This window comes from Humulus lupulus, chromosome 8, assembly GCF_963169125.1.
Source record: "Humulus lupulus chromosome 8, drHumLupu1.1, whole genome shotgun sequence".
NCBI lineage: Eukaryota > Viridiplantae > Streptophyta > Magnoliopsida > Rosales > Cannabaceae > Humulus > Humulus lupulus.
Window position 1 is genome coordinate 111,949,973 of NC_084800.1, and position 11,042 is coordinate 111,961,014.

General features: G+C 35.7%; 2 protein-coding genes across 2 annotated transcripts; one reads left to right on the forward strand and one right to left on the reverse strand.

Moving 5' to 3' along the window:
- Positions 1-1,127: 1,127 nt before the first annotated feature.
- Positions 1,128-2,152, reverse strand: LOC133795945 (uncharacterized). Its single transcript, XM_062233431.1, has 2 exons — positions 2,138-2,152; positions 1,128-2,049 (listed from the first exon to the last, which is right to left on the reverse strand). Exons 1-2 carry the CDS (start codon positions 2,150-2,152, stop codon positions 1,543-1,545), a joined length of 522 nt encoding a protein of 173 aa, XP_062089415.1. The 3' UTR covers positions 1,128-1,542.
- A 766-nt stretch (positions 2,153-2,918) lies between these two features.
- LOC133794012 (glucan endo-1,3-beta-glucosidase-like) lies at positions 2,919-4,254 on the forward strand. Its single transcript, XM_062231203.1, has one exon. It carries the CDS (start codon positions 2,929-2,931, stop codon positions 4,069-4,071), a length of 1,143 nt encoding a protein of 380 aa, XP_062087187.1. The 5' UTR covers positions 2,919-2,928; the 3' UTR covers positions 4,072-4,254.
- Positions 4,255-11,042: the final 6,788 nt, after the last annotated feature.

The window sequence follows — 11,042 nt, forward strand, 5'->3', positions numbered from 1 at the left end:
CATTATGCTAGAAAATCTGAACCTAAAAAAGCATACGACTAAACTTGAGAGTCGTCAACGGCGTCAAAATGTTCTGCTCAGTGCTTTGTTGAAGCAGGTTGGTGAAATGGCTCCTGGTTTTAGTGTCGACTTACCAGAACAAGATTCGGACGAGGACGATGATGCTGACGGGGGCGGGGATGATGAGGCGGGCAATACTCATTTATAGAACTTTTTATTTATTTATTTAAAGTTTAATTTATTAGACATTTAATTTACTAAACTACTTTTATATTTTCATGTTTGGTGGAGACAATAAATATTAATAGTTGTAATTTTTTTTATTTATTTATAAAATTTTAATTAAATAATATTACTAAAAAATTAAATAATTATTAATATATTAAAATCGAAATTTATTAATTAATATTAATATATTGAAAATAAAATTAGTAATATAATAAAAAAATTATTAAAAAAATACTTTTACCGGCGCAAAATTACGTCGGCAAAAGTCTCAACCCTCACTGCATATATACACCTTTCTCGGCGCAAAAACACGCCACTAAAAGAGTCATATTTTGCCAGCGCATTTTTGCGCCGCTAAAAGTGTTTTCCACAACAACGCGACAAAATTTTTTGTCGGCGCATCCTTATTTTTCCCGGCGCATTTTTTCGTCGCCAAAAGATACCATTGCCGACGCATTACGTTTTGCGTCGGCAAAAGTGAAATTAGCGACGGAGGTACGTCGCGGACCTTTGCCGGCGTAAATTTGCGTCAGCAAAACCAATATGATTTTTTGCGCCGGCAAAAGTGAGGTTTTTTGTAGTGTATAGATCTAAATAAACAAAAATTAAAAAAAAAATCACTTCAAACAGACAATTGAATGAAAAAATGAAAAGTTATGCATATGTATAAAAAAATCCATTGAATTTGCATCGAAATGCATCAATTTTTTTTTTTATTTTCAAAAATCATGTTTTGATGTAACCATCAAATTGCATAGAAATTTATCCAACTGGCATCAATCTGACATCAAATTTTCATCGAAAATGCATTAATTAAATTTTATTCCAAAAATCAAGATTTTGATGTAACCATTGATTTTACATATTGTGTAGATTTAAGAGTTTCAACCCTAAAAAAAATGGTTAACAAAACTAAAAAATTAGATACATAAGTATTCGAAACATGTATATTAATGTTTAAACTCAAACATTTCATAGGGTTTACGTTTGGAATCTTTATTATAAGACGGTAGAGTAAACAGAATTTACTTTCATGCATGGATGTGCTTGCACCAAAACAAATAGATTAGGGACCAATTTGCCAAAAAAAAAAAAAATTGGGGACCGAGAGAGAGAAATGGCGTTAATGGTAGATGGGAGCTCCTATGGTGAGAGAATGTGGTGTTAAGGCATTGAGTTGGCTGGCCGGAGTTCACAACTGCCGTTGGCTTTTTTTGTTCTCAGCTGCGCTTACCAAACCAAATATAAAAATAATATATGCATATTTACAGCATCACCAAAAACATTAATAAATACATGAAGTAGATATTGTAGTTAAACTTTGTTGGATGCTGCAGCTTCGATTGCGCCCTGAATCCTATTAATACAAGACTTGTACAAAAATCCCAGATAATCAACAATACTGTCCTCACATAACCCTTCTAATGGGTTAACCTCAAACGACCAGTCAACGAGCGTTGAGTCTTGCCCATAATCCACCACTTTCAACGTATTCACCGAGCCGTCTAGCCCAACAATATTGCTAGCGTCCATTCTATAAACGTAGCTACGCAATGAGGAATCCATATCCATGGACACCAGCCTCTCCTTGATCCATGACCTTTCTCCATCTTCCTGTGGAAACATGAAGCCTGATATAAGCCTAGTGTACCCCGGAATCCCTTCTTTTCCTTCCAAGTCCGTGCATCTTTCCACCATTGTTACCCACTCCGGTAAACGCTTCGTTTTGGAGACCAACCCCCATACTTTCTCCGCCGGAGCTTCCACGATGCCGCTCACCGTTCCTCGCCACTTTGTCACCTCTTTTTTGCCCTCAATTTCCTGAAAAAGGGCCCAGAAAGTTGGAAGGTGATCACATGAAGTTAAAATAGGGAAGAAAAAAATTATGTAAATGTAAGAAAAAGAATACGAAGAATGCATTCATGTATGCCTTTTTATACTTACCATGATGAGCTTTGAGTGCAGTATTTTCTTCGTTCTAATTTTCTGTAGTGGGCGTTAGAAGCTGATTTCTACTTTGCCAAGTGTGTGAAGAAGTGTAAATTAATAAGCGGATCATGAGATCAATATTAAGAATGAATAAATGTTCTTGAGGTTGCTTATAAGAAACTCATATAGTGGGAATTGTCTCAGTAATAATATAAGTACTTTTTGGCTTGTTATGTATGAAAAAGACTAACTATTTCCCTAGGGGAGAGTACTCCTAGGATGGCCTCTTTAGGAATTTACAATGGATGTATATTAAAATAACTAGAAGGGAGTAGTATTCTTGTGCACCACAATTACATCGATTCATATATGTCATTAAATAATTGTTTCCTTGTTCGAGTATTTTATTAATTCATATAGCCACGTATCAATATCTATAATCTTACAAGAAAAACCATTTTCAATCCATTTAAAATAAAAACCTCTCAAACAAGTTATTAAAGCAATCGGGCCCAAGGAATTGGGCTTGATCATGATTTGACAATAAGAACTCTTATCAACAGATCCGCTAACCTATACTGACACACATCATGTCCCATTGCTAAACTACGCACCTCACTTTCCATCCCATTTCCAAACAATCTGCTTATCGTTCGCCCCCAGCTTAATATAGCAAGTACCCATCAGTTTTAAACCCGAAAGAATTCCCTCCAAAACACCTCACCTCACCGTCACCCACTCACACTACACAAGCAAGAACCAGCAGTCCCAATGTCGTTTCACTACTTCTCCCTCACATTCTCTCTCTACTTTCTCTCTCTGGTCGCCGGAGCTACTTCTCTCACCGCCATCGGAGCCACCTACTCTCCCTCCACCACCGCGACGCACTTGCGGCCACCTTCGCCCGAACGCATCTCCGCTTTGGCGATCTCCTTAGGGATGAACTCGGTCCGACTCGAGCAACCGGACCCAACCACGGTCAGGGCCTTCCTATACTCGAACACCACGCTTCTCCTAAACGTTCCCAACTCCCTGGTCCCATCCATGGCCGCCAATCGCTCCAACGCCTTCCAGTGGCTCTACACGATGGTGGTCCCGTTCTTTCCACGGGTCAAGATCTCTATCATCTCTGTCGGCAACGACATTCTGGAAAGCTCACCGGAGAACTCGAGCTTCCTCCTCCCAGCCATGGAGAACGTCCACCTCGCTCTCCGAGATCTCGGAATTCGTAAGATCTCCGTCTCCACCACCTTCTCCTTCATTAATGTGATCACCTCCTTCTTCCCGCCCTCCGCCGCCCAATTCCGAGAACCAGCTCTAGGGAACGTGATCAGCCCCTTACTCCAGTTCTTGCGCGACACCAATTCTTCATTCTTGATCAACGTCTACCCATACAACGTGTACAGAATGCGGAGCGAAATCCCGATCGGTTACGCTCTGTTCCAAGAGCACGCATTCGGCTTCAGAGACGACCTCACCACTGGAGTCCGGTACCGGAATCTATTCGACGTGATGATCGATGCCGTGATATGCGCCATGGCGATCTCGGGTCACGAGAACATCCCCGTGGTGGTAACCGAGACGGGGTGGCCGAGCTCGAGTGGCGACGCGGGCGAAGTGGACGCGAACCCAGCATACGCGGAGCTTTACTTAAAGGGTTTAGTGAGGCACCTGAGATCGGGCATAGGAACTCCGTTGAGGAAGGAAGGGGTTGCAGAGACTTACATATACGAGATGTTCGATAAGGAAGAGAAACAGGGAACTGCTAAGCAGAACCGGACATGGGGGATTCTTTATCCTAATATGACCAACAAGTACAACATTGACTTTTCTGGCTTGACAAGGACTATTAGCGGGGGAAGGCATTTTTGGGTGAGTCTTATTGTTGGTTCAATTGGTTTATCTCTGTTATAGAGTTTATTTTTTGAGTAATGGGGTTTGAGGAAAAGTCTTGTGCTTTTTGTAAAAAGTTTTGAGTATTACTGGCTTTTGCTATGTGGTTGTCTAGAAAATTGACCATTTTTTTTTTTTTGCTTAGTTCTATGTGATTAGACAAGTGGATTTGTTTTAGAGTGGAAGTTCTCGGCAAAATATGAGGTGGATTGTACCTGGTTTATACAGCTAAAAGCCTCTCTTCTGAACTTTCTTGTTTCCTTGTTTTGAATGAAAAATAACTACAATAATATTGAAAAACGACAAGAAACTCCGATTAGATTAAAACGACAAACATAAGAAAAAACGACATAAAAATATAAGACGTCATAAAACGACAACAATTAAAACTTTATTCTAGTTGTAAACTCTTTCATTCGAGTTTCTTTACCATTGAAGTAATCTTTTCCACAGGCTATTCCAACTTGTTACTAATAGTGTAAGCCTCTTGGTAAAAGAAAGGATGTCTAGCCGATAAACTCTAAAAGATATTTGGATTAGAATTGGGTGTAAACTTGTTTTGTTCAAGACAATTCGTTTCACATAACATGATACTATTTTTAAATGTGTCAAGAATCTAAACACGACACACATTTGGTTAGCAAATCACATGACATGACACACTTTACATATTTAATAAATAGTTCATCTTAGAGCATCAGCAGTGCAAGCCATTTATTTTGTTGCTAAAAGTACATAAATTATATTAAAATATTATTAATTTTTTAAAAGTAAAATGGGCAACGTTGCCATGCAGAGGCTACATCTCTGGCCACACTATATAAAAGTCTCACTTCTTAATGCCATGTTAGCATTTTTTCTGACACATACGGTGAAGCCACTTCTGTGGCTACTACCATTACAGATGCCCTTACCCAGACATGAAATAATTAAAGAAAGAAATGAAAGGGGGCGAAAATTATGCTCTATCTTTTTCTCTATATTAATGGGAAATTTCATATTATATGCATAATAATTTTATAAATCTTTTTAATATGCCACCATAACTTATTATCCCAAATATATGACAATTTCAATTTTTTAGACAAAAATACTCATAATATCGAAATTGTATCGAAAAAACATCGTTTGGGATAATAATCAAGTTTTCATGATTGCATTGAAATAGCATCGATGTAGCATCGATTTGGCATCGAAACACCATCGGCATCGATGTACCATCGATTTTGCATCGAAAAAGCATCATTTGAGATAATAATCAAGTTTTCATGATTGCATCGAAATAGCATCGATTTGGCATCGAAACACCATCGGCATCGATGTACCACCGATTTTGCATCGAAATTGTATCGAAAAAGCATCGTTTGGGATGATAATCAAGTTTTCATGATTGCATCGAAATAGCATCGATTTGGCATCGAAACACCATCGGCATCGATGCCAAATCGATGCTACATCGATGCCGATGGTGTTTCGATGCTAAATCGATGCCAAATCGATGCTACATCGATGCCGTGGTGTTTTGATGCCAAATCGATGCTATTTTGATGCAATCATGAAAACTTGATTTTTATCCCAAACGATGCTGTTTCGATGCCATTTGCCAAATCGATGCTACATCGATGCAATCATGAAAACTTGATTATTATCCCAAATGATGCTTTTTCGATGCAATTTCGATGTTAGGTGTATTTTTGTCTAAAAAATTGAAATTGTCGTATATTTGGGATAATAAGTCAGGGTAGCATATTAAAAAAATTTACAAAATTATTATACATATAATATGAAATTTCCCATATTAATTCCCTTAATTGAATGATGATACAATATCTAAGCTGGGTATTATAATACTGGAGACATGTACCATAATAACAGAAAAATATTTCCAATCAATATGATTGGTACACGTATGGAAAGAATTCCTGAAAATGTGGGAAGTGTCTAATTCTAGAATCATCTTGGTTACAGCTGTATGGAAGGAATATTCTGATGTATCAATTTCTATTTTTCAACCGAGATTAACATATTTAACATATAATTTATATGACACACAAAATGATACGACTATCATAATTATATCACATGTTATAAAATCTACAATGCAAAAATAATATATAGTTCAAATGTTCATTAACAATTTTTCAAAGAAAAGAATAGTTATTTTAAGAAAAAAAAATTCAAGTTTGATTTAGAATAATAAAAAAAATTATATTTTTTATTAAATATTTACTTAAACGGGTTGAATAGGTTAACACAATAAGATATATTTATTGCAAGTGTTTAACAGGCCAACACGAAAATGATACAAAAATTAAGTGTATCACTCAACCCCATTTATTTCATATTATTTTTTAGTCGCATCATCATATCGTGTTAAAATTTATCGGCCATAATTTGGACACCGTCAAAATCACAACATATTTATAAGTAAACATGTCAAACCCATCTTGCTTTAGTTAAAAAATAAATATTTTGTTATATTATATAAGTGTTGACGCCGTTTTTCGTCAAACAATAAAAGAAGAGCACGTAAACAATGAATGACAATGGCCAAATGAAATAAAACAAATCAAACACACGATTTTTACGTAGTTCAGCAGTTAAATCTGCCTAGTCCACGAGTCTCTGTTATTAATCTTAAGATTATCTCTGAAAATTCTTTAGCATGAATTCTTCAGAGTTTTCTCTCAAGGATCAGAATTTCGGTCCCTTACAATGGTGCATGACCTCTCTATTTATAGAGAAGGCTGTAGAATACTATCCCACATATTTTGGGTAGTTACTCGTTTGTGAATAAAATAAATGGCTTTAAATGCCTATAATCAGATATAAAAGGAAACGTCCCTGAAGACCAAGAAACGCATGACTGACCAAATAATATCCCACGATTCTTGGGGATTTACATTAATAAATGAGGATTACATCTCATATTTATAATACTTGTAGATATTCAAGGTGGTGATCGCGTATCTCTAAGGCTTTAGCATCCCAGGTTCACGTCATCGTGCGAGCTAATGACATCTCCCGAGATCACGTGTCTTTCGAGATCATACATACATCGAGCTCGAGACCCCGGATCCGAGGTCGTCCCCGAAGATGAGTGTGTTCTCGGGGCTACCTTTCGAGATCGAGATGGTTTCGAGGTCACCATATTCGAGGTCATATATATCGTACTTTGTAGGCTTGATATACAATCCTGGAGCATACTCTAATCCTTACGAGACCATTTGTTGCGAATCCAACTTTCGAGGTCACATTTACCATGGCTTGAAATCTGGGTATAACAATAAGGATAATGGAGGCAAAATTACTCAAGTAGATACAAATTTTGCAGTTAAATATCTATGTAAAAATTTTGATGGCAAAACTACTCAAGTAGTTAAAATTCTTACAATTAATTACCTATGTAAAAAATTTGACAACAAAACTACTTAAGTAGTGGATTTTATTGCACTTAACTCCGTATCGTTAAGTCAATTATTAAAACTAACCATATGAGATACATGGCAGCCTCCAATTCGTCTAAATTATTTTTAAAAATAATTAAAAATCAGGAAAAAATAAAAAATATAATATTTAAATCCTAAATGTTTAATTTTTACATATTTTTAAAATAATTAAAAATTCACAAAAAATAAAATAAAATATTTTAAGTTCCAAAATATTAACACAAGTATTTTTAAAACTAAAAAAATATTAATTTAATGAAAAATCTAAATAAATTCATAAAAATTTCATTTTGTTTTTTATTAAAATCTAAATACAATCTAATTTCATGTTGATTAAAAATGAAAATTTTATAATTTTTATTTATAATTTTCATTAAATAATGTTATTTTTTTAGTTTGTAAAACACATGTTTTAATTTTTTATGAATTTAAAATATGTTATTTATTTTTTTTAGGAATTATTTTTCTTACTAAACTTTTAATTAATTTAAAAATATTTAAAAATTAAATATTGGACAAATTGGAGGCTGCCACGTGTCCCATAGGGTTAGTTTTAACAGTTGACTTAACGACAATGAGTTAAGTGCAAGAAAATTCACTACTTAAGTAGTTTTGCTGTCAAATTTTTTACATGGGTATTTAACTACAATAATTGTAACTACTTGAGTAGTTTTACCGTCAAAATTTTTACATAGGTATTTAATCGAAAAAATTGTAACTACTTGAGTAGTTTTACTTCCATTATCCCTATCTATATATTTATATAAATGAGAGCCGCAATGAGATGATAGGAGATGATGTGCCACTCTAAAATTGCTCTAAAGCACCCTTCTATTTTCTCCCTTTTCACATTTTTTAATTCATCTTTTTCAAATTTATGATTATTAATTAATAATTAAAGAAAAAAAAACTAAAATGTATATCTATATCTGTATACTTATATGTATATATATATTTATATAAATGAGAGCACCAAATAGATGATGTGGCATTCTAAAATTGCTCTAGAGCATTCTTTCTATTTTTCATATTTTTTTATTCATTTTTTAAAAATTTATGATTAAAAAAACAAAAATATCTATATTCTATTTATATATTTATATAAATGAGAATCCTAAAGATGTGATGTGACACTCTAAAATTGCTCCAAAGCACTCTTTCTATTTTATCATTTTTCACATTTTTAATTCATCTTTTTCAAAATTTTGATTAATAATTAAAGAAAAAAAATAATATATCTATATGCTTATATAAAGTTAAGAACAATAGAGGTGAGGTGGCAGGCTGAATGAACTACTTCTCTTATTCTTTGTTTTCTCAAATTTTCTATTTTTCTTTATTATTATTTTTGTTGTACGCCAAAAATACGAGCTGAATTACTCAGCACAGGGTACAGCTGGAAAACAAGCGTATGAAGAAAGCGTGCAGATAAAACATCTAGCTAAGTCTGGAGTGAGCAGCTCGAGTCAAACTTGACAGCTTACGGCAACCAGATAGTCTCCAGATAGCATCTTATGCCACAACATAGTTCGAGAAGCAAGAGAACCAACTCGCCTTCGTGAAATTATGAGTGTGACCCTTATCAGTTTAGATTAGTTCTTCGATCCCCAGCTTGAAGGAAGTGTTCAGCTTGTTGAAGTCTGATCATGACGCATAGTGATGGATCCCAAAAGAATCAGAGATTCCTTATACACTCATTAATGCTCAGATATTATTCTGTATTTATTACCCGATATTGTGGGCATAGAATCAATAGGCATTAATGAATATATGTCAATGGGATGTGTACTAAAAAATGTAGGTTACCATATTTATGTACGGTTACCCAAAAATGTTCAGGTAGAATTCCCTATAAATACATGGGAGAATGGACATAAAAGGGGAGGAGTATCTTGTATACTAAAACTCTGGTGAAATTGTGACAAAAAATATCACAGTGAGAACAAAACATATCAATAAGAGTGACTTATGGACCAGGTGGATTTTAACCACTGAACCACATAAAAGTGTATGAGTGCTCTTGATACTTTCTATTTGTCCAATTACGGTTTGGCAAAAGCCTAATAACTCTATTTTCGAATTCCTTAATCCATTGTTGGCGAAAAACTGCGTCAACAGATTGGTGCTTTCGTTGAGAGCATATTAGGCTTAATTATCCATGCAAGTTTCACTTAACAATCACCATGGTGGTCACCCGATCTATGCGTGACAACAAAACGGAGCAACCTGATGATCAGGAGGCTCAACGTGTGGCCATCCCCACTTGTGAAGGCTCATCTGCACAACACCATCCTAGAAAACAACATGTGGACCAAGACGATGATGCAAGCTCAGCCTCACGCCTACCAAACCTCTATCCTGGGTATTTGACAGACATCGAGATGGAAAACGCCCAGTTAAGGAACCATCTTGCCCAAGCTAACAAGCAGATCGAGGAGATCTTGGCTCGATTACCCCCTCCTGCAACCGATGTTAACATCAGAAGGAGGCAAAGTGGGTCACATAGGTCCCATAGGAATAATCGGCCCAATCTCAGTGACATTGTTAGAACTGCAACTCCGAGCTCCATACCATCTGAGCAGATTCAGTGAAATACTCAACCTGCCAATCCTCGCAGGAATCATCGACCTCATGTCAGTCAGTCTGTTTGAAATGCAACCCCGAGTTACGTACCTTCTGAATGGATCTCATGGAATGCTCAACCTACCAACCCTCGTAGAAATGATCACTAAACTCACACTCTCAGGAACCAGCCTGGCCAAACAGGGCAAGCTGGGACCGATTCTAGGAGACGAGACATCCGAGCAAATCCATCAGTGCCGCGGCCAAAACCTCCTACATAGAGAAATGAACCAACACTGCCTCCAACCCAGGAAATTGGAGTAGACCAAGGGCGAGCTAATCTAGTTCGTCCTGATGGAACAAGGATAGCTTCACCAATAAGGCATCCTCCATCACCAATTCAGGATCCAACACCACCTCACCCACAGAGGAATGTTACAGATCGATGGGATATAAGGAGGAATCCTCTGTTGGAAAATCTTATATAGGATCTTTATTTATTTTCATGTAGATCTAATTTAAACAAGTTAATATGAGACATCCTAGAACATGTTTCTAAAATTGAATTCAAAGAGAAATAATGATAATAACACTTACATTATACGCAACGGAATAATAGAGTCCTTCATTCAGTTTCTCTAACCCTTGTATCCTTTCTGTCGCAGAGTATCACCAAGAAACTGAACCGATCTTTAATTTTCTTCACAGTCTTCCAAAGTATCCTTAGAATCACCTAGAGTAGGGTGGACAATTCTCAACACATGAGATAGATACAGAGAGAAGAAAAGAAAAGAACAATGAGGCTTAGAAAATGACTTATGTTTAGAAAGAATCTAAAACCTATCAGAAACTTGTGATTCAGAAATCTGTATTCAACTCTCTCTTAGCATTCATTTTATAGACTCAATTAGGTCATTTATTTAATTAAAAAATCAATAAAATAATAGCCAATAATCAGCCCTAGGTCGAAATTATCATGGA